This window comes from Caloenas nicobarica, chromosome 21, assembly GCF_036013445.1.
Source record: "Caloenas nicobarica isolate bCalNic1 chromosome 21, bCalNic1.hap1, whole genome shotgun sequence".
Taxonomy (NCBI): Eukaryota; Metazoa; Chordata; class Aves; order Columbiformes; family Columbidae; genus Caloenas; species Caloenas nicobarica.
In genome coordinates this window covers 4027587-4051301 of record NC_088265.1, presented here as the reverse complement: position 1 = coordinate 4051301, position 23715 = coordinate 4027587, and the positions used below count along the sequence as shown (strand labels likewise).

Genomic DNA, 23715 nt, shown 5'->3' with positions numbered 1-23715 from the left:
GACCCTAAAGTACTTCTAGCTGCCATAACAGAAGTTACTTTGTCGTATTAACACCACGGATGGAGTTTGTTCAAACAAAATGAGGTTTTTTTCCACTCATTCCAACTCCCAGATTGAGTATGGACATTCACAGGCCATGTTTTCTCCAAATGCTGAGTGCACCGAACCGAGTCCTTCAATCCAAACCTTTCCTCTGTGTTTTTCACAGTGTGATAGATTAAAAAAAAAAAATCCATTGATGACCTAGTGGCAACACAATTCTAATTCGTTATTTGTGAATCAGCAGCTGAAACTTTGTTTTCCTTTACCTCCAGCTCTCAAAAGGTCAACGTAATAAAGTTGTTACCGGTTTTGTTCTGTTTCCAAGAACATAACATTAAAAAGCTTCAGTGGGAGAAGGAAGGAACAAAGGGGTCTGATTCAGGCAAGGTTTGGTGCAGAGAAGGTCCGGTTGCCCATTCAAACTTGCGAGCCGGCTGGAATGCTGAGGCAACAGACGCAAAGCTGGGACTAAATTTCTGAATGCCGGAATGGACAATCAATTGTGTTTTTATCTTTTGTTGGCATGTTGTCCCGTAGGGATTGTCCTATCTTGTGGATGATCCCCTGTTATCTGTACGAACTTCCACCATCAAGGTATTTCCTTTTTAATTCAATCCGTTCTCTCTGTGGGCTCTGTGACGTGTCTGGAGAGTGTTTGCTTCCGTCCTCGTTCCTGGTCTTGTCCTTGGGAGTTTGTGCACGTGGCTCCTCTTGGCTCCCCCGTGCTCTTGTTCCCCGTGAGAGTTGCGAGTTGTTCCACTGAAAAGCGATGGCTGCCTTCACCATGGTTGCTTTTGTTTCCCATCCTTTCCGCTGCAGACAGAGACCGGATAAAACATGTTCCCTAGAACCACCTGAGTGTTCATATGCACACATATGGGTTCTTTCTTTCAGAATTTCTTGTTCCTTTGCACAAAAACTCTCTACAGATTCAGCTTTCTGAATTGCTTTCCCCTATACACTCTCACATTTATTAATATTTCCACTCAGATAATAGCACCCCGTGAACCGCGGGTCTGCTTTGAATCAATACAAGCAGCATCCTGCCAATAAGTTACATGCCAAGATGGTCATGCAAATAAAATATGACCCTGTCCCCAGGCACAAAGGAAAGAAGAGCACAAATCTCCTCTTGGGTTTCATGACCATGTGGCATTGCAGGCTTTTTGAAGCCACTTCTGAAATCCAGACATAAAAATGAAATCTGAACACAATATATTAGCCATCTCAGAGGATATAACCCAAGCAGCATTGCTAGACTGTCACGCTTTTGTCACTGCAACCACTTCTTATCCCCCTACTGATGCAGGAGAGCAAAATCTCTTGGTTGCAGTGAGTGGAAGGGCAGAATCATTTCTTTTTAAGATCTGCCTAGTGCAAGTATTCTCAGGCACAGAGGCAGAAAGTATCTTACACAGACAAGGGGCTGACACATCCAACCGACACAGCAGAAGCTGCTGTTGGAAACAAACCGCTCTTGGGCTAAAGCTGTTGGTGTCACCAGAGTCACGGCGCTGGTTTTTTTCCCCTGTCAGAACCACGAGTTCATCGACGAGCAGCTGTTCGAGCAGAACTGCATGGAGAGCTCAATGCAGAACTACCCTTCTTCTCGGAGCCCCTCCTTGTCGAGCCACCACGGCCTGACCACCTCCTGCTGCTCTCGCCGCAACAAGAAGACCACGCACCTCCCCAACTCCAGCGTGCCCGCCACCCGGCTCCGCAGCATGCAGGAGCTCAGCACCATCCACATCCAGTGCAGCGAGCAGCCCTCCCTCACCACAAGGTACAGTAAGTAGGCTCTTGCTGCTCATTACTGCATGCCAAACCCCCGAGGCGCGTTATCCAACGGGATGTTCTCGCAGGCCTGTTCTCCAGCCAGGGAGAAGGGTCTGGGGGCATCTTTGTGTCCCTCCTGCTAACGACAAGCCAAGGAAAGTGGCTCTGAGCTGAACCAGGTCAAAGTTAGACCCTAGTGCAGCTCTTCTCGGGCCACACTGGACAGAGAAGAATGAATTCCAGCTGAAAACCACCTATGAAATGCTCATCAGAGGCAGGAGCCGGCAGTTCCCAGCTGCGAGCTGGCACAGGAGCAGTTCACAGCCCACCTCCCAGACAGCCCGTACTGGCAGCAGGCAAACACAGCTTGCTAAGCAATATCTGTCAGCATCAGCAGCCGGAGAGCTGTGCACACTGACACGCTCCACCAGGGACTTCACTGATGTTCATTGTCTGAAGTCTAAACCACAGCTGTTAAGCACCAACCATCACCAGGAAACAAATAAGGAGGAATTTCGCAATGGTGTCTGAGTAGCTCTCACCCAAAAACCCATTAGTGACACAGGTGAAGAAGTGGTTCTCAATAGAAAGTTTTCAAATTTGCATTTTATACATAACTTGTTGAAAGAAATAATTTCTTCACCGTATCTTTCTTGCTAATATTAAATTACTCTCTAAATCCCTCTCAGCCTACTAAGCTTCTTATACACCATGCTGTCTTTTAACTTACCGATCTTCTTCTCCCCACTCCTATCAAAGGGATATAGAAACTGAAACAAAAATGCTTTTAAGGCAGTAAGCGATTACTTTATGCCAGGGTGAAGTCAGAAGGGCACTTCAGAGAATGAAATATGAATGAACGAGCACAAAACAAGTCTCTAGCTATTGCAGTTTCATGATAACAAGAGTTTAAAGCAGCACCTGAAACAGTCATTCAGGGAGTTGTCAACTATTCTGCCTGTTTCAGTGGGTGCTAAATCAGATGCCAGTGAGATTTTAAATGTCAACGCTTTGTTATTCCGCTTGCTTACCAAACTGGGTAGGAATGGAGACAGGAAAAAAAAAGCTTTAAAGTTGATTTTCATGTGGAATGCAACTAACTGGGTGTACTGGTTACCACTGGCAGAACCACTCAGTCTCTAAGACTGCCCCAGTCTCAGCTTGGGACTGAGGTACCGGGGAGCAGAAACGGGTTCTGCCGTGTTCTTGGGATGCTTGAGGGATCAAGAAACATCTTCTTGGTGAGTCACTCCAAGATAACAGCAGCAATAGTTTTCCAACTGGGAGCTTTCCATTTCCAAAGGACGGGCCTTGTGTTTCAAATGAACATGTTGGGCTGGTAATAGCAGACTCCTGTAGCTGTGCAGATGCACAGAAATCAACCTATCATTTTCCCTCTGTAATTAATTATAGGATGCAATTGATGCAGATCTAATAAGAATGCTCCCAGCTGCCAGATCCTTGGAACTACTGCAGAGAGAAGAAATAAAATAGAAAAGATCAAGGGACAGTGAATTTGAAAGAGGTATTTGAAACGCAAGGAAGACAACATCTCTTTCTCAGAAAGAACTACCTGTGCTCTGAAAAGATGCAGTCCATGGGACAGTAGATTTAGATGCCGTCTTAATTAAACTAGAACTATGCAAGAATGAAATGGAAGCATAGAAAGATTGGCCCTGTGAAAACCGAACCAGGGGAAATATTAAAAAAGCTTAGTGTAGTCTGCATAGAAATAAATGATGCCTTGCAGGAACTGGGGGGAATATTTTTTGCAATGAGGCTGGTGAGAGCCTGGCCCAGGTTGGCCAGAGAGGTGGTGGCTGAACCATCCCTGGAGACATCCCAGGCCAGGCTGGACGGGGCTCTGAGCAACCTGAGCTGGTGCAGATGTCCCTGCTCATGGCAGGGGGGGCACTGGGGGAGCTGGGAAGGTCCCTCCAACCCAAACCCTTCTGTGATTCTATGATTTAAGTGGAGTCTTGTGAATATTCTAGTGCCCTTAGCTCAGAGGAATAAGATACTAATTAAGAACAACCACCATTCCCATACTTTCTCCTGTCTGTTTTAAAAACAAAACAAAACAAAAGCAACAAAACCAAACACAAACCAAAGACTAAATTTGTTTTCTAGTCGTTCCAGTCTCAACATGAAATCAGATGATGGGCTGAGACCGAACTGCAAAACTGCCCAGATAACGACAGCCATCATCAGCATCCCCACGCCGCCCGCACTCACACCAGAAGGCGAGAGCCGGCCCCCGCCCGGCAGCCCCGGCCACTCCACGAACATTTCCTCCACCACCACGAGCAACATCGTCAAGGTCTCTGCCTTGTAAGACGTCTCACACGCAGAAGGAGGTTGGAAGACCAGTGCCCCTCTCCCTCCACACCTCCACGTTCCTTTCTCGCTGCAAATTGTGCCTGGATGGACCAACCTGACATTTTTTTGTCACCGAATTAGCACCGGAGAGCGGACGAGGCGGCTTTCTTCAGACGGGCGTTCACGCCGTGGGCTGAGGAAGGATGAGAAGAGGGAGGAAGAGGCTGGCGAAAGGAAAAACCCGCGCGGAGAGCGCGTTGTGCCATGGTACAGGGCAAATTCACCCGTGGAGGCTGGAGGGAAAGAATCATCATGGCAACAAGAGAGTCAATAAAGAAAACGGAAATATAACACTGTGTATCGCAGCACCTTTTTAAAGGTTTTTAATGGATAATATTTATTCATGAGGAAATGACTGAAAAGGTGAAAAACAATGGATTTTGTGAATTTTTTTTCTTCATGGAGCAGAACCTTTAAACCAACAAAATGTCACGTTTTGTTTTGTTTTTTTCTTTTATAGGAAAAGATTTAGACAAAGAAGCCACCTGTCACAGAAACCTATTTCCATTCCTCTGTGTGTGTGCGTGCGAGTGTGCAGCAGAACCTCATCCGAGCAGCACCGAGTTACAAAGAGCAGAGCATGTGTCCACGATTGGGTGCACAGTAGGAAAACACACGCGTGTGTCAGCACATCCCTGTGCACACACGCGCGCACACACACCCCGATTCCACCCTGGATGGCATTCTTTATTTAGACAATTTTGTATCCGCCTTTTAAGTCAATACAGTGCAATTGCAAACAGCGTGTTTGTCTGCTAATTATTGTCGTGAAAACATATTTGTGGAAAAAAAAAAAGACAAAAAAAAGACAGGCTTTAGTAGAGTTTTAGTCCCACATGGGTATCTGCTTTCTATTTTTGTTATCACTTACATGTAAGAGTGTGACTAGACTATCAGTTCTGTATTTTTAAAAAGAAAAAAAAAAAGGTAGGATTCTTTTTTTTAATACTGTACACACAAATGGCAAAGAATGAGAAAGCACTGAACTCAACTGCATCAAGCGTTCATGAGTCTAACAGAAGTTTCGTGTAATGTATGCCCATGCTTTTTAATTTTGGTTTTCTATATTTAAATTTCTTTGCTAGTACTGGACATACAACCCATTGTAAATAGTAGCCAAATCTTGTCTGGATCTATACTTGATAATAATTAACCCCACAGCCAAATATCTTGCATGGACAGAGAGGTATTTGGCTTTTTCACAGTCTTAGAGCTCCAGATGTCTCATCAAAGGCTTCTGGGTTGCACTGATTCGGGGGATAGACCAGGTTCGCAATTTTAGTTCTCCAGGCCCAGGACGCAGCTGCATGAGAAGGGGGAGCAGTACTGGAGTTGGGAAAACATTTGACTGAGTGTGTTCCCGATAGCGTTTTCTTTTTGCAGGTCTACACTCAGTTTGGGAACAGTCACACTTTTCTAGTCAACCAAAAACTGAAGTAACACTGTGGTACTGCCAAGACTAAGCTGTGGTCAGTCCTAGCGCCTCTTTCTGAGATCTTTCTAGGAATGATTTCTTGTAAGGCAATACATGGTCCTGAAACCTAACTGATTTTCCCCCTGCTAAGAAGAGTAACTTTTTTCTTCCATTCTGCCTTTCTCACGTCCCTTTTTCACCACAGGTGTGACCCATGAAGGGCAGAGTGAGGAGCAATGTCACCCACCTTCTCACTTGTCATAACACTGTTTGGCTAATGATTGTGAGCACGTACAGACGCCTCGAGGCCCCGTACACACCCAGCCCCCAGCAGCCTGCAGATAATAAGGAAACATTTCAAGTGTCCTGTTTCTGAACAGTGATTCTTACCAACATCAGAGTTAAAAGAACTCCTCAAAACATGTTTGAGGCTGATTCAGCAAAGGGATGACTTTTTCTTTTTTTAACATCTGTCAGAATCTATCCTGATGTAATATTTATATACACATATACATGCATACACATATAAATAAATACAGACACATACATGTATAGATAGATAAATAGACCTACATGCTGACTTAAACATATGAGCTAGCTTTGTTAGCATTCCTAACCTGTTAGGCTTAGACTGGACTCAGCTGATGCATTAACACCCTCCTCAGAAACCAACACCATTCTAGGAATATTCAGGCTACAGCTAAACCTTCAGCAGCTGCACCAGCTTATAGCCTTTTATTCCAGTGCTGTAATATGTTACCCAAAACTATGTTTAGTCCTGTTTTAAATGATTAAAATGCTCTGCCTTTGCTGCTTCCTGTAGGAGGTTATACTGCAGTTAATCTTACCATTATTGAGTTTTTCTTGATGTTTTAATTTCATTTCCCTTTGCTTTAATGTCATTATTTGTCACCATCCTCTCCCCATTGGAACACCCTCACCCCTGTAGATCAGAGGCCTTGCTCTCCACCACTTACACCTTGCAACCTCATTTACGCTGGCACAGAACGAGGGTTAAATGCTGCGGTGCGGACAGGGTACAGTGTCCCTTCCAGGAGTAAACGACTACTAAGAGCGAGGGACTTCCCATGGGTTCTCGGTGCTGCCTTTCTCATTCCTGATTTACTGGGGAGTGGTGAACAAGCCACTTCAGCTCTCACTCATCTCTTTATCTGCAAACAGCAATCATGGCAGCCCTTGTCTAAAGCACTATTGGTGCATTTAATTGCTATCAATCGAAACGCTTTTTGGAGGGGGAAAAAAAAAAAAAGAACATTTTTAAGAGGAAAAAAAGAAAGTAAGGAGGAAAGCCAGTGCTTGGAGTTTCTGGCTGGCTGCATTCAGATTATCAAGGCAGCCATGGCCTCTGTTCTCTTCCACAGAAGAGGAATCATTGTTACCCTTGCTTGAAAGTACACGACCTGCCTCTTCCACCACGAGCTTAGCAGGTGCTGCCCCACGCAGTCAGTACCTCAGTGCAGACTTTCAGAGGATAAAGCCAGACAAAATTAACGAAGTCTGAGCCTAGAGGAACAGGGCTAAAAATATTTTTAAAGGCGGTATTAGCTCCCTTTACACACTGGTTTGAAGCAGACTGAGTAATGCTTCTGAAAGCACCTGACAACGTGCTTGTACAAAACCTCCCTGGATCGCCCAGCACAGCTACGGCCTCACTACGAGAGCGCTGCACGTCCATCGGAACAGCACAGGCGAGAATCAGAACATCGCGCCCTTCAAACAGAACGCAGGGAGGAAGGGAAAGCGATGGCGCAGGACAGCGGGGCCGCTGCACCGCAGCCACTTCTTGCTACAATAAAGGGAGGCGATTAGCTTCACTAAACTGCTCTCGCTAATCTTTATCTAGCAACTTCCAAACCATTCATGAGATAAGGCCAAAAGTCAACCCTGAAGATTCGTAGGCCAGAACTCGAACAGAAGGATTTGGAGCGTTCTCTCCAGTCTGACCAGCAAACCTCTCCCCAGGGCCACACACACACACACAGACGCGGAGACAAAAACCAGCACGTACCCCTGCGATCCTGGGCATTCCCGAGGCACGTGGAAGGGGTTTCTTCAGGCAGGGGCGACCTCTGGGAGAAGAAGCGTCCAGAAACAGCAGCAGGTTCCAGTGGCCACACCTTTCTGAAAGGCAGGTGGTACAAAACAGCCTGATTAGCAAGACCGTCCAACAAAACGTCAGGAGTGTGTTGGCAGTTCATTTCCAAAGCCTTCCCCCTCCCCCTAACTCCGTAGGACTTCTTCTAGCTTTAGAAACGTTCGTTGAAAAAAAAGATTCATTGTACAAAACACAAGTGGAATGGGATTATTTTTTCAGTCTTTCATAAAGCAATATTAAAAATATCAAAGGAGCAACACCTTTTTCCAAGCATTTTGTTTCGTTTCCAAAGCCTCTTCTGAGGGAAAAAAAATTTTCACAGGTTTTCAGCATATTCCATTAATAGACTGACTCTCTTCTCACCTGGCATTGGGCTGCTAATAGAAGGAATCACACCCAATTGGCAAAGAATGATGAGAAATATCTTTCACATCTAGGCTTCAACTTCCATCTACTCTTTCTAAAAACCACCTCTTTTCTTTTTCCTTAAAAAATCTTAGGGATGTCCATAAAGAACAGGCTACTGCTAGCACATCTTGGCACATAAAATTTAAAGAATTACAAAATGTAACCCGCCCTCCGCTAGCACGAGATCCTTCCCTGCAATATCCTGCATTGTTTTCTCTGGGTTAGATTTTCGATTCTCCAAGGGAAGGGCTCCCACTGCTTCCCTGGGGAGCTTATTCCAGACTATTAGATCTCAATGTCAAGGATTTTTCCCCTGCTGTTCAGCCATAATTCTTTCCTTATTTTATTTTCCCTCTCTTGCTGCATTATATTCCCTCACACCATGTTAAATTACTTTCCATGTTGCACATGAGCTGCCTACAAGCACAAGAGGAATATAAAACTTTCTATGGCAAATTCTTATCCCCGAGACTACTTTTGCCTGTCAAATAATTATCATTGTGAAAAGTGAACTGGGGAAAAGGTAAACTAAACAACACACATGGCTTTGGTGTGAAATAAAGTTAATGGGTAATTCAAAATACATCCTTCGCTGCAGTTGCCAGAAACACTAAATTTAAATCAATGCTGCTTGCTTAACCCAAAACAGTTGATAATATACAAGTACTGCAAACTAGCATTTATCATCCTAGTTTAGACAGCTTAAGGGGTGCGCAGGAAAATCGGATTACTACCAGCTAAAGAAAGCAATGTCTCCTCAAATATTTTGCTTTTTGAAGTGAAGAGGTTGTAAACATGCTGTATCTTACGCATATTATACAGCAAATTCAGTGTATTAAAAATCACGTGTAATTTATGGGTTGCAAATTTCCCTTGGATCCTCTAAGACGTTTTCTATGTCGGACTATGGCAGAGTTACCAAGTCAGCATTCATGGACGGCTTGCGAACATCAGCAGCTTTGAACTGAAGACTTTATTCTGCTTTTAAAGTCAGGTGGATAATAGACCTTTCCCACATAATTCACCAAACAAATATAATTGATTTTTAAGCAAAACCACTTATTTTTCCTCCAACACTAAGCAACTGTACTGCATCAAACGACTCCAGAGCTCCAGTTTCTAGGCTTCACATTTGATGATGCCAGAAACGCTCTTCATAGCGGTTTTCTCTTTCTAAAACTTCCAAAGCGAGCAGAAGGCGAGGACAGGCAGGAGAGGCAGCGGCACGAGCCCCCGCGCTCTTCCCGATCGTCTCGATCAATGACTAAGTGACCTCGGAGAAGGCATTTCGCCTCTCTTTGCCAATTACACAAGCTGTACAGAGTTTAATACCTCCTTCTTTCAATAAGCGAAGCTCAATTCATGAACACTTAACGAAACGCTTTTCCTTGAGAAAGCGTCCCAGAAAAGTACCACTACTTACGTTCCGAACGCAAAAACCCATGCCAGAAAAACTTCAGGTGGATCAGTCGAAAGACCAGGTGACCAAGAGCTTGTGGAAATTCTTTCCTGAGTTTTGTTCTCGGTCAATAGTCTGTTACTTTGTGTGTGTATGTGTGCACGTGTTTCTTTTCGTTTCGGTTTAAACTAGCGCTAGTCACAGGAGTCGCACGGCTGGTGGGTGAGAAGCAACGACCATCTCGAATATTCTCCGTTCTGTTGCAACTACGACCGGGAGCTCCCGCAGGCTCCTCGGACCAACGAAGTATCTTACAAAAGGCGTGTGACGGTCTATTTTTGATAAATCAGTAAGGCATTCCAATGCAATTGTGTTTTCTTTAGGAGTTTTATGTTATGAGAAGCTCTCAACTTTATTATTTTCTATTTTCGTACTATGAATGGGCTTTGCTTAAGAACATCAGAGGACAGATACAAAATGTACTGTATACAACTGCAGGTAGCTTCATTTGAGAACAACTTTCTAGAAGAACCAAGTTTCCTGTTGTCTTCTTTTGGAATTGTAGTGCATATGTTGAAACTTGTATATCATTTACAGTATTGAGTCTTGTGCCACTGCTGTACCTGATGTATCCAATCTGGATTAAACAGAGTATGTGCCACAAATACCAAGACGATGCTGTAGATTTCTTCTAAAAATATTCTGGGAGGTTCTTTTGGAGAACTTCAGGTGGTGGCCTAGCCACTCGAGTTGCATTTAAATACTAATAACTCTCACTTACGTGACCGTTAATGAAAACAGAAAGGTGACCAAGATGTTACAGAACAATAATGCAGATACCCAAGCGCATCTCTTACAGTATCCTCCTTTCCAACAAAATTCATCTTGGAAACAGTATCACATCATCTTGGCCTTTCCAAACTATGCAGATAAAATCTAGGAGAGGCCCCTCCCCGGGGCAATTTGTTGTGACACAAAGGGAGTAAAAAAAAAAAAAAGTACAGGAAGAAAAATACTTCTCCTGACAAGGTATTTCTTAAAGAGCATATCTTAATGCCTTTCTTTTAAATGACAATCTCATCTTGGCAATTGCCTTTAGGTCCAAGTCTTGTCTTCTGTATTGCAGCCAGGGTCAACTTGTTTCAACCGCTAAACAAGTAGAGCTGGTCTCACCTTAATCACCAAGTGTCACTTCAAAACGTTATTTAAAATTTTCAAAAATCTGTAAGCAGAAATTGAAATGACTCGTTAGGGGACCTCTAACACCTCCCGAGTTAAGAGCAGAACAGCTCAGAGCTCTTGTCGCCTGCAGTAAAGTTCAACACACACTAGAGGCCACCACTGGCCCAGCTGCAGGAAACTACAAACCTCCCAAGGCGGGACAGCATCAGGCGAAATTTCTGTGCCGCTCATGAGCTAAATCCATCTCACAATTCTCCTGCACGGTGAAGAGAGTCTGAATTGCACGGTATAAAGTTTAGAGCCACCACTGCACAAAAAAGCTGTAAGTGGTTCTAGGATTTGCACAGGGAATTCTGCAAGAATATTAGGAATGCTCGGGCAGCAAGGGATTCATGTAAGCAGAGTGAAAACATACCGTATTTCTCAAAATTAGTTTGGAAGTTGAAGGTGAGCAATGAATCCATTTCACCAAGTTAAAGCAGCTCTCCTTGGAAGGACAGTTCATAGCAGTTAGGAAGCAATGCTTTTACTCTGCTCGAAAAAACAAAACCACCCACACAAACACGCACATCCCCACACACAAACTGTATCTGGTCTGGCAAACTTCGAGAAATCAAAGAAACCAGCTGAAGAAATCTGTCTCTAAGATCCCAAACATAGGAAAGCTGGAGGATGAAGTTACAAAATTAGCACGGAGTCAATCTAGAGTCGATACCCTAAGCCACTCTCATATTTTCCTGCTTCAGGACAGCTACACACAGAGCAGTGCAACCCAAACAGGAAAAATCAATTAGTTTTAGTACTAACAGGTGATTTCATTTCTAATTAAAGCTTTCACCTATGTGTGGCAAGTCTGATATTGCTGCACCCAGAGGGACAGACCAATTATGATTGCTGCACATTTTCTACATAATTAAACCATCCTCTACTGCACAGCTTGCCGTACACCTAGCTGTAGAAGTGTTATTTATACCATGTTAATTAACTGGATTTAAATTAGTGATACAGGCATTGAGATGCAGGCTTCCCTCCACCACTTAACTGGTATATAATCAGTGCCTGGTGTTTAATAAGAGAACTACAGAAAATGGGACAATCTCCAACTATAAACAGACTACGTGGTCTTAGGGTAAATTCATCTGCACTCAAGAGTCACAGAAAAGACAAGTAAAGCAAACAAAACTCGGCTTGGTTTGTATTTTCTCCTTACTAACATTTCTTACTTGTAAGTGGCTGCCTTTTATCTTCCTTTCTTTGCTCTGGGTTGTAAAGACTGCAACCGAACATCCAGCTGTCTTTCATTTCCTTTTATTAACACCTTGTAACACCAGCACTGGAACCATTTACCCAGACACAGCTCCTTATGAAAAAGACAACATTTTTCTTCAATCTTAAAGTCTGTTTATGTTTTTTGGCAATGCGCTTGTAAACCAGCAGTTCTGTTTTCGCAGATCATGTCCCAGCCTGCCTGTCCCTAAGAGCAGGGTGATCACATCAATCCCCGCTTTTCAGCAACTCCTGAAGATAGACCGAGTTGACGTGATAGGCGTTCACCCAGTTAAACTGTCTGTAACTTCTCCTGTAGTGAGACACCGCAGCGTAGTAGTTTTGCCACGCTTGATAATATGATTTCCAGTAGTTTTTGTAACTCCAAGCCCCATCTGGAACACCATCATCCCATGAGCTGCAGGAACAGTCATCTTCTGGTTTTCTCGTGGAAGGACTAGGGGACTGACGGCACCGGCTTTTCTTTTGTTTAGCGTTTTGTTTCAGAACTTTCTTTTTCGCTTGATTTTGCTTTGGGACTCGTGACGGCTCCTGAGGCTCCTCTGGTGTCGAACAGAAGCCTGCGTGACCCTGACGCGCTGTGGGAACAGCATTCTTCTCCTGTGCATCTGAAAACATTTCAAAGCACGAGTTATCCTCCCTGCTCTTGGAGGAAGCCCGGGAACTGTATGACCCATCGTTGTCACTGGACACACCACCATTTGTGACCATCTCTGTATTATGTTCCAGCTCCTTCCACTCCACACCACCATTTTTGGGGAGCTCACGCTGTTCTCCTGGGCCTGAATAGCTTCTTAAAATTTCAACCTCTCTCTCTGACCCTTCTTTAATGAAATACTCATAGTCTTCAACAAAGCCCGAGAAGCTCCAGGGATTGTTCTGGTGGTTTTTGAAAGAAGACAAGCATGGAATTCTGGGAAGATTTTTTTTCAAGTCCTCCTCTTCTGGAGACCGAGTGTTATGTTGTCCATCCATTCTAGAGACAGTTTTGACTTGACTCCTCTGTTCTGTGTGGCAACTGGAAGTTTGGAGGTTTCTGTGACCTTTTGCTCTATTCGCAGAATCTGTGCACTTCTTTATCTGCTTTTGCTTCAGAGCTTTTTTTGGCCTTTCTACAGAAGAATTATCAGCTGGAAGATTAGAATGAGGCTCAGGTACCTCTGGAAAACTGTTTTGGAGAGGCTGCAGTCCTGGTTCCTCTGGTCTCAAACGCACAGTGTCAGAATTCACTGAAGTATGCATAACAGGTTTGATTTCTACCTCCCCATCTTCAAACTGATCCATCATTCCAGGGGGTACAGGCTCTGCACAGAAGGGAAACAAGCAGGCGCTTGGTTAAGTGCATCCTTCCCTCTAGAACTCAAACGAGTACCAAAGTAAAGCTCTGCAAAATCACAGATAAGATGTTACGACATGTTAAGTTAGGGCTACAAACTGACCCCTTCAACTCTTGAAAGAGCTCAAACAGCCAGAACATTTATTTTCTTCACGGAAGGGATCAAAAAGTTGATGAAGACGTAGCACTGCATTACTTGTCACCTATTTCTCATATTCTGCTTAACCAGTTTATAAAAAAATAGAACTTATGTAAGAAGGCAAATGCTACATTTCTATCAGAACAGCTTCTGGCAGAGCAAGGGTACCAAATGTTCTGCTGTTTCAGTTATTCTTTCCTTCTCCTACTGTACCTTACAACCTGAGAAAGGCCTAATACCAGATTTCTGGAAAGCCAAATAGTTATGTAGTTGCTTAAGCAACAGCTGGATGCTGAATTAATTTCTCTCCTTACCCACAGGCACGCACCAAGTTCACTCTCTGTGGCTTCACACGACTGCAGCAGTTACACAAGTAGCCATTAACACAGAGCGTGAAAAACTTGTACCAAAATTAATGCAAATTCAGCAGAGAAGATACATGTCAGCTCCCTGCAGACTTGTCTGAAGCTTTGAATAAAACAGAAAACAACAAAAAAAACCACAGTTGCATTCATAGGACAGAGTATACCTGGTAGAGGAAGAAGCTGAAGGTTACACTTCTGAGCAATTTTCATCATCATGTTTTCTTCCTCTCCGCGGCAGCAGTACGTCACGGCTAAGCCTAAAGTTCCTGCGGTACACAAGAGAAAGCGTGATTACCGAAGCGGAGTCAGCGAAGGGAGAGCAAGCTCAAGAAATCCACGGGTCTGTCTTTACCGAAGCGTCCAGCTCTGCCGATGCGGTGCATGTATGTCTCCCAGTCCACAGGGACGTCCAGGTTGATAACCAGATTCACTTTTTCAGCGTCAATTCCACGAGATGTCTTGAGAAAAGTGACGAGAGAAGGAGACAGGCAATGGAATACGTTGAACAGATTTTGAAATAAAAACAGCACATTTTCGGAGTAACTGCTCATGTAGTAACTTTTAGCTGTTACAATACACCACAGAGCACCTACGATTTTCCAGCCAGTTCACAGTATTGCATGTAAAATATTGCATTGGCACCAAGAAAATTAGGGATCATTTTTTCTTACGCCTTCTATGCATCAAATACAAGCGAGCACGTTTTTCTCCCAGCACCAAAGAATTCAACCTGACAGCAGTAATCTTTTCACGATGGGACCTCAAACAATCAACTGCAGAGAGAAATACATCAACCAGAGCACTTCGAATCTACTTAAAGTTGTTTGGGATGTTCCTATTGCAAGCACACTGTACTAGAGAAACAAACTATTTCTTCCCGTAGCTCCTACCCAAAGCAAACAACTCTACTGTTCTGAAATATCCATAAGCTTCTGCAAAGCAACAGATTTGGGTTTTTTGAACCAGATGAAGAATAAAGGACAATTTCTAATTTTCACACTGAAAATAAGTCACATGGTGCTCAAGTCTCACGCTTTATCAGTCCAATCATGTTCCACTCAACTCCAAGTCAAATCTAATTCTCTGAAGTAACTTTATGGACAATACTCACGCATGCTATAAAACACTCACCAAGTCTGTGGAAATCAAAACTCTGCAGTGGAATTGCTTTAATTTAGCCATAGCATCAAGACGCTGATTCTGATTCATGCTGCCTAAAAATACAGAAATTACGAACAGATATTCTTCAGTTTTATGCGCCTGATTCTAAAAACATCGATACGTAAAACTGTAAATGAGATCAGAAATGAGGTTGAGAGAAACTTCCTCATAGTTTCAAATGAGTAAACAAGGAACGAAAAAAACCCTGAAAATAAGGAAATTCATTAAAAAAATAACCCTTTTGCTTGTTTTTAAAGAGAAATCAATTATGTGGATATTTAACCCTCTTGAACAACACTGACTTTAAACTAATTTTATTTAAAACATGTAAGCCATGGAAAACACTGTTGAAATAAAAATGCAAGGTTTCTAATAACGATTAGGTGCCAGCTATCAACTTTTTATAGAGAAGCTTGAAATAAAAGATTTATTTTCAACCTCTGCATTCCCAAGCAACACCTGCAAATATAAGTAAAACTCTCTCTTTACAAAAAAGCCAATGCACCCAGCTGGACATGCAGAAAAATGACTCTCAAACAGATTTGGAAACAGGAAGGTTAATCAATATAATAATTAAGTAATATTTAAGTGCTGAAGACCTAGGAAGATCCAAGCGCTGTTCTTTAGCTGAATAACCACGCAACTTCCACAGCCTCAAAGTTTTGAAGGGACTGACCTGAAATGCACTCGGCAGGAAAACCTCTCGACGTCAGGATTTCAGCCAGATGTTGAGCCCTGAGAACACACACAATGAAAATTGTCAACAAAATCACAGACCCACCAACCCCTGCACATTTCTTATCGACAAGCTTTTCCTTACAGCCAAGGCCAACATTCCAGAACAGTCCCTTTCATCTTCGTGTCTAAAACAGTCACCTCACAGATGGAAAAGGACACCAGGGGATCAGGTCTCGCTGTTCTCTGAACAGCCTATGAGGTACCGTTGTGCTAAAACATTCTTTTATTTTCAGTATTTCATGCTGCGTTCCTCCGGCTGTATTTCAGATCTGAAGTTTGCATTCTGCTTCCAGACCTTACACAAGATCCATGTAACTTTATCCGTGACTGGACATCAGAACCTCAGCTTTCAAACAAGCTTTTTGCAGATTTTATTTCAAGTTTATTACCTGCTATGCAAATTTGAGAAGACTAAGGCTTGATTAAATGGAATCTTGCTGAACAAGTCCTGTAGGTGCTGGGTTTTTTCCTCAAATGTTTTATGCGGAAGCGGATGGGAATTCACGATTTTGTAATACTGCTTCAGCCCTGAGTATGAAACCAAAAAAACTATCAGGTTTAAGGATTTCCATAAAAACACACACCACACTATGCTGCTATCAATGTGTGTGACCATAGCTAAAAAAAGAGACTTTAAATTTAACCAAGCACAAACATGTGCCAAATAAGAACCTACAGGACAGGTTTTTCTTAAAAGGCTGAAATATTTTTTGAACAGACAGAAAAAAACCCCAGAAAGTTACATTCATCACTGATGTTTGAAATAGGTCAACACTGGGAATAAATACTTCCTAAACTAACCAACTGACCTGTGGAGGGAAATTAGGGAGAAGCACAAAATCTACAGGTCACGTTCTGGTTTTAGTGCACTCTTCTCAATCTATCGACAACAATATCACTATAAATGAACTTCTACTCACCAATGAGACTTGGATCAGTAGGGTTCAACCTCACAAATGTTGGGTCTCTCATGTACCTGGTCAAAGCGTTCGCTAATGATTCCGGGTAAGTGGCTGAAACAGCGAGCATCTGCTTATTGGCTGGTAGTGAAGAGTAAATCCAACTGAGAGACAAAGAAATGGGAATGAGGAACAAATATGTATCCAATCTACTGATAAATACATGAGATAAACGTTTTTCTTACTTGATTTGTTCCTGAAAGCTGCCTTCTTCTAACAGCTTGTCTGCTTCATCCAGAATGAAAAGCCGGATACTGGCTGTGTTCAAGTAGTCCAGCTCTATGAGCTGTTTTATTCGACCTGCATACGAAGGAAAACATAAAAAGAACTTCAAAAACACTAACTGAAAGGTTCTAATGATGAATTTTGTACATTTTTAAAAATTTAATTTTAATAGCCTTTAAAAAAGGCCATATTTGGAATAATCTCTCACTAAAAATACTTGGTCTGAAAGTCTCTGGCACTGGAATTTGTGACTATCCCCTACTACTAAAATAAGAAAAAAACAACCCAGGTTTCAAAAGCACCAATTATTGCCTTGGGCAGTATCACAAGGTATCTGAAGCACGATGAAGCTCATCCATACCTGGGGAGCCAACTGCTATGTGGCACTTCTTTAGTCTGATTTTGTCCTGGTTCAGAGGAGTCCCGCCAATGAAGACGTGGCATTCCAAGCCTTCCATTTTGATTCCAATAGCTGTGATCACAGCATGAATCTGCACAGCAATCTCACGCGTAGGAGCCAAGATCAGTATCTGTAAGGGCCAAGGGTTAAATTTGAAAGCTGCAAAATGGGTCCAGAGATTAAAGCCCAGCATTGAGGTGTGGGGATTACGAGTCACAGAATCATTTTGGTTGCAAGAGACCCTGAAGATCATCGAGTTCAAACATTAACCCACCCCTGGCACTAGCCCATGTCCCTGAGAACCTCATCTCTGCATCTGTTCAGCCCCTCCAGGGATGGTGACTCCAGCACTGCCCTGGGCAGCCTGTTCCAATGCCCCACAGCCCTTGGGGGAAGAAATTGTTCCCCAGATCCAACCTCAACCTCCCCTGGCGCAACTTGAGGCCGTTTCCTCTGCTCCTGGCGCTTGTTCCTGGGGAGCAGAGCCCGACCCCCCCTGGCTCCCAGCTCCTTTCAGGCAGGTCAGAGATCAGAAGGTCTCCCCTCAGCTCCTGTTCTCCAGCTGAACCCCCAGCTCTCTCAGCCGCTCCATCACACTTGTGCTCCAGCCCCTTCCCCAGCTCCGTTCCCTTCTCTGAACCCTCTGCCTCAAGATCCTCAAGGTCTTTCCAAATTGACCCCACGATTCAAGGTTTGGCCTCCCCAGTGCCCAGCACAAGCGGACATTCACTGCCCTTGTTCTACTGGCCACACTATTCTTGATACAAGCCAGGATGCTGGTGGCCTTTTTGGCCACCTGGGCACACGCTGTCTCATATTCAGTCGTTGTCAATCAACACCCCCAGGTCCTTTTCCTCCAGGCAGCCTTCTAGCCATTTTTCCCCGAGCCTGGAGCGTTCGTGGGGTTGTTGTGACCCAAACACAGGACCCGGCACTGGCCTCAGCCCAACAATCCAGACCCCTCTCACAGGAGACAACAGCGTTTTCCCGAGGAAAAGAGCTATTCCCTCTCACAAAGCACCGGGCGGGCCGGGCCGGGTCTCACCTGCGTGGCCGGGCTCTCCAGCAACACCGCGTCCAGGGCGATGGTGGAGAACACGCAGGTTTTGCCAGTGCCGGACTTGGCCTGCACGATGAGATCTGCAAAGAGCCGCCACAGAGGTCACCGGGGTCCCCCCCGGGCTGTCCCCAGCCCCTCACCCGGCCCGCCCGCTCACCCAGCCCGCAGCGCCCCAGCGGGATCGCCTTCAGCTGCACCGGCGACGGCCTGTGGAACCCGGCCGCCTCCAACCCCGCCAGCACCGGCGCCGACAGCAGCAACGACCCGAAGTCGGACGGGCCGCCGGGCACCAACACGTCCCGTGTACGGAACCGGCCCTCGCTCGGTGCCGCCATCTTGGGACGGGAAGTGACGTGACGCGGCGCCTCACGAGAGGCGCTTTCCTCCCGCGCCGCGCACGCGCACGGGGTGGACCCCCTGCTCAGCGCGCGGCGTCGCCAGAGGGCGCTGATTGGCTGGGGCGGGGCTCGCGGCGCCCCCTGGCGGCGCGGGGCGGGGGCGCACGGCCGGCTTGTTGGTGGGTTGCTGTTTTCTTGGGGAATTTTTGTATTTTTCTCCCAACATTAGCAATTATTTCCTGTTTATGCCAATAACTGAGGCTGCGACTCCACGCTTTGTGTCTCAATGGGTGCATTTATCTACATAGAAGCAATTAATGGCGGTGGTTATGAAACATAAATCCTTTAGATGGAGAAAGAGAAGCCTTTGCAGTAAAAACAGCCTTTTGCACATCCCTGTGTCATTGGTTTTATGAAGAGCACGGAAGTTTAAACTTATAAATATTACAGAGGACAAAGCCTGTGTGTTATGGGAGTGGAAATAACACGGTGAGAGCTGGAGAGCTTGCAACAAGCTCCAAAACCACCAGCTTTAACCATAAAATAAATGCGCAGCGCAGAGAGGAGCAAAGTGCTGGGCATGGGGGAGCCCAGGGCAGGGGGAGGCAGGAGCCTGGAGGGGACGGTCAGAGGGAGGGACGAGTGGAGGGCAAGAGGGGGTCAGGAGAGCAAAGGAAGGTTCAGCGAAGAAATGATGGAGAAGGCTGCAAAAGAGGAGGAGGAAGACAAAAAGAGGAGGACAAAGTCGAGTGTCTTGGCAGAACAGCGTTAACAAGCTTGCTGGCAGTCGGTGCCCGAAGTGTCTCCGTTAGTTTGGAGAGAAAGCAGTCGCTGCTCATCTCTCAGCTGTCCCACTGTAGCGGAATAGCAGGGATGTTTGTTCTGACCCCTCTAGTTTGAGCCCTCCTTCCACCATCCTGACAACAGGAATGAGTTTCTCATTAAACACCCTGTGCCTGGGATGCAGCTGTACCGCACACAGAAGCAGGATTTAAAAGCCAGCATACTGCGAAAAATTAGTAGTACAGCACTCAAAGGCCAAATGTGTTAATCTGTTGTATGTGCATTACTTACGGCCCTCTGCAGACCACTTATTTTAAATCGTGGGTGGTTTTATGCATGTCAACTTTTATTGCCACAGCAGTTCAGAGGCTCTGGACATGCAGCTTCCATTCATTGCAGTGGGATTTGAAAAATCTCGACAGTGGCTTCTACTGTACAAGCACATACACTGTGTCATTATTCTTACATTGCTAGGCAGCCTAAATGAATTTTAATGGCTTTGGTGTACCACAGGCTTTGTCACGCCTTTGAAATCCCTCACGATTATATCCCTGATGGGGGAGAAAAAGTCTGGCAGACTCTATGCAGTTGTTATTTTTTTAGTATTATGATATTTTCATATGAATGTGTGAGCAAGAGTGGGGCCCTGCAGGACAGAGAGGGACAGTTTTGGTTTGGAGATCTTACCTCTGCTGATTTGGGACAGACCAGATGGCAGAGGCGAGAGCTGTGCCCCGCAGCAGAGGTAACAGGATAGCGATCTGCATGCATTCTGTTAGTTCCAATTGGTTTTTTAATTTTTAAGTGGATGTTCTTGTTGGTCCTCAAGGGGAGAAACAAGTCTCCAACATGAGATAATTATCTCTGGATAAATCTGGGAAAGAAGACAGACAAAGACACCTGGACCTAACAAACATTTGATTAAATATAGCCTCTCATAACCCTTTTAAATTGATGTGATTTAAACAGACAGCGAAGAGCAGCCAGAAGTGACTGTTCCCATGGGGGAAGGGCAGAGAAGAGGTGATAAAACAGCCCAAAACAGCCATTGCGATGAATCCCTTCTGTATTTTCCACACCCATTCCTTTTCTCCCCTGAGGTTTCCTGCACCTTGCAACATGACGAGGTGATTTGGAGACAGACATTATTCGCTGCGCTACGTTGTTAATGAGACATTCAGACACGTCACCTTAATTCAGAAAGATGCTCCTGGTTGTAGATGTTTACTTAATTTGCCACGGGATGCTGGAGGGACAGATTCCAAACCATCCCCATGTCTGGATGCTGAGAAGCCCTTCAGCACCAGGACCGGCAGATTTATTGTCCCTCTGCCTTTGGTTTTGGTCCGTATGACGGGCCTGTGGCAGATTTAGGTCATGCCCCTGCAGCTCTGTCGGTGGATCTAATGAAAGGTTTTGTTTCTCCCTTAACCCTTATTCCCATAGATCTTAACTTTGTTTTAAGCTCTGTGTATTGTGTACTCTGCAGTGAGTCAGTGTATAAATAGCAATCCTCAACCTTCAGGCCTCGTTTTACCTCAGTGACCCTCAAGTGCTGAATTCACATTGTCGACGTTCACGTGGAGCCTGCAGTTTTGCCGCGGCATCGCTTCGCTTTTGCCTGCAGCAAGATCCAAAGGAAGGATTCCTGCTCCAAGCAGCCTTTGGAAATCTTGACAATTAATCTCAATACTCTGCAGGCAGAATAGGTCCCGGGAAAGGATTTAGGTTAGTAAAAGAAGTAGATAAGACCTCCTTCTGAGCTGTATTATTAAAAAAACAACTGGTTCTTGTGAAGGGATATAGTTTGGGGTCATAAACCAACCTCTAGTTTTTGGAACTTAGAAGAAAACTTTTGCTAGAAAAAACTCCTGCTTCCATATCTACTGAGTGCACGTTTTATTCCCCCAATACAGGGCTTACCACTTTTTTGTCCCTGTTAGGAAGTGCATATTACATATTCGATTTTAATTCCATCCAAGATTCATTTTCCTCTGAATCTTTATATCAATATATCAGCTTTCGATAAATGATCTTACAAGATCATTTGCTGCTGAGAATCAAGGTCAGGTTCTCGGTATTTCAGATAATAAAGCACTTGTCTTCAAACTCCCAGCGGCAAGGCAAAGGTGCGCGTCACACGTTCATTGTGCAGTTTGCGTTGCCTGTTGGCTTCCAGAACTATCAGGTTGTGTATATCTTTTAAGAATACAGTCATTACAGATTTGAACATTGCTACTGTAAACAAGCACCTGCCTTGTCTTATTCCTTTAGCTTCGAAGGATTTGTCTTTCATATCTGCCAAGATATGGGATTATTCAGAGCAAATCTTGGTTTACACAATATTTATTAAATATTTTTAAAGTGAGATAATCTCATCTTCCTCTCCCAGATGTGTTCAGATGAAGACAGTGAACTTGCCCCATGCTCTGCAGCACGTGTGACTCACTTTTCAGTGTGGTATGTGTTTGTGTTTACACTGCCATGGAAACTGTGTTTGTTCTCTGTACAGTAAAGCACATTACAGTGAAAGAGCCATTTATATCAGCACAGACAGTGACTTCATATTCACCACCAAAAATTGACTCCAAGCACCCTGCGCATTCATTTTCCCTTTGAAAAAAAAAAATAAAGCTGGACGGCACGTTACCAACGAGTAGCAAGTCTTTGGGGCAGTGGAATCTTCTTTGTGGCTTTAGTAATTGGCAAAAATTTCCAGCAAGCCCAGTGCATAGAGTTGTTATAAATAGTGATGATGATGATGATGATGGGGTTTTACATCCACCTCAGGTTCACTTCAGTGCCCTTCTGGTGAATAGATTTGGTTCCTTGTCAGGCATGTCCTTCAGAAGGATCCAGAACTCCACAAATTTCAGAGGAAATCTAAAGTACACGGGGGGTCAGCACAGGTGCAGGTGCAGGTACAGATGCAGCTACAGACACCAGGATATCAGTTTAAAATGGGTATGTCAACTGTATGAGTGAGAAGTGCCAGTAGTTCACTCCTGTTGTTTTCTCCAGCTAAATATCACCCCATTTTCCTCTTAGATATGCTTTTATACCAAGGTTTGCTAAATTATTTTTCAGCTACAATAGCACGAACAGGATCTAGGTCACCAAAATGCAGCCAGCCGAGATGTAATCCAATCGTTCTTTAACACAAGACAGCGCAGAGAATGCACGAGGATTCCCCTGCCCTGGAACTTCTTCCTGGTGCTCCGGTGCAAGCAGAGGAATGGCAGGAGCTGGGATTCGAAGTTTTACCATGGTGAGGTGGGGGCATGTCAGGAACTTTAAAGGCTGAGAGTGCAGAGGCTGCATACAGTAAATTAGGCTTAATGGACGAAATGGTCAAATTTTCAGGGGTAATTTATCTCTTCATGCACAAATATAGAGTCAGAATGAAAGTTTTGCCATTATAGTACCTATTTTGGCTGGATGTTTATGCCCCAGTGGGTTTAAACAAAGATGGATGCAATTCAGGTCATGCTGAAGCGGGAAGAAATTCTGAGAGGTTTGCCTCCAGTGTGCGAGAAAGTAAAAAATGAAGGAAAATTCGGCGATAACCACGCTTGTTAGTTCAGCAAAGAACAGTCACGTGAAAGCCCTGAGAAACCAGACCAATGAACTGAAAGACAACAAATGAGCTGAGCCTTCAGCTGTGAAGGGATGGACGTTTTCTCAAATGGGGAGGGATGAGGCAGCTCATGTAAGTGGAATCCACCGCTCTGAAGACGTGCTCTATTTTTTTTGCCCAAGGACCTCAGTTTTTCACTTTCTCCTGAAATAAGCCGTGTAACTTTCTGCTTGCGGGTGTTTTATTCTCAGCTTTTCTTGGAGACCTGATTTTCCACCGCACTGCACCATCTGCTCACGGTTTGCACCGCGGCGGAGAGGAAGGTGAAGTGCCGATGTTGCTTTGAACCAGTTGCCTAAACAGAAGAGAAAAAATGTTGCTTAGTAGGGAAATCCTGCTCTGAAAATATTTCTGATTTTTCTCTTCTCTTGCAAGTTCCCAGGAGTTTGCAGCACATGAATATTCTGGTCTTTTCTTTATTCTAGGCTCATGAACTCCTTTATCAGCCTCATGGGACATGAGCAGCCCTGGAGGGTGAAAAATGGATCAAAAAGACAAACTTAACAGAGGCTAAAAACCTCTTCCCTGATCATCTGCTGGCAGATCACACAGTTCAGTGTTTTGCAAGTGT

The 23715-nt window shown here is 44.4% G+C and overlaps 2 protein-coding genes across 4 annotated transcripts in view; one reads left to right on the top strand and one right to left on the bottom strand.

Moving 5' to 3' along the window:
• Positions 1-4153, top strand: part of KCND3 (potassium voltage-gated channel subfamily D member 3) — a 107480-nt gene extending 103327 nt beyond the window's left edge. The window contains exons 5-7 of one of the 2 annotated variants that reach the window (XM_065649522.1): positions 580-636; positions 1578-1825; positions 3949-4153. In XM_065649522.1, the coding sequence (XP_065505594.1) occupies positions 580-636; positions 1578-1825; positions 3949-4153 (510 nt within the window). The remainder of the gene's footprint in view (positions 1-579; positions 637-1577; positions 1826-3948) is intronic. The other variant, XM_065649523.1, reaches the window with a different exon arrangement.
• Positions 4154-7675: 3522 nt separating this feature from the next.
• DDX20 (DEAD-box helicase 20) lies at positions 7676-18721 on the bottom strand. Of its 2 annotated transcripts, none has more exons than XM_065649455.1 (12): positions 18544-18721; positions 18372-18466; positions 17288-17456; positions 16887-17001; positions 16663-16805; positions 16132-16270; positions 15681-15739; positions 14975-15057; positions 14196-14301; positions 14008-14109; positions 11940-13307; positions 7676-7753 (listed from the first exon to the last, which is right to left on the bottom strand). In XM_065649455.1, exons 1-11 carry the CDS (start codon positions 18719-18721, stop codon positions 12211-12213), a joined length of 2286 nt encoding a protein of 761 aa, XP_065505527.1. In that variant the 3' UTR covers positions 7676-7753; positions 11940-12210. The 2 variants fall into 2 exon arrangements, with proteins under 2 accessions (XP_065505527.1, XP_065505526.1); XM_065649454.1 differs by having other exon boundaries at positions 7680-7753; positions 11931-13307.
• Positions 18722-23715: the final 4994 nt, after the last annotated feature.

What these genes read in the sequence shown, in the direction of transcription:
- DDX20 (XM_065649455.1), bottom strand. Translation starts at nt 18,721, where the DNA reads ATGGCGGCACCGAGCGAGGGCCGGTTCCGTACACGGGACGTGTTGGTG. An exon ending in GCTGGGGCGCTGCGGGCTGG is followed by an intron (nt 18,467 to 18,543) that starts GTGAGCGGGCGG and finishes GGCTCTTTGCAG; the next exon opens with ATCTCATCGTGCAGGCCAAG. An exon ending in TGGAGAGCCCGGCCACGCAG is followed by an intron (nt 17,457 to 18,371) that starts GTGAGACCCGGC and finishes TGGCCCTTACAG; the next exon opens with ATACTGATCTTGGCTCCTAC.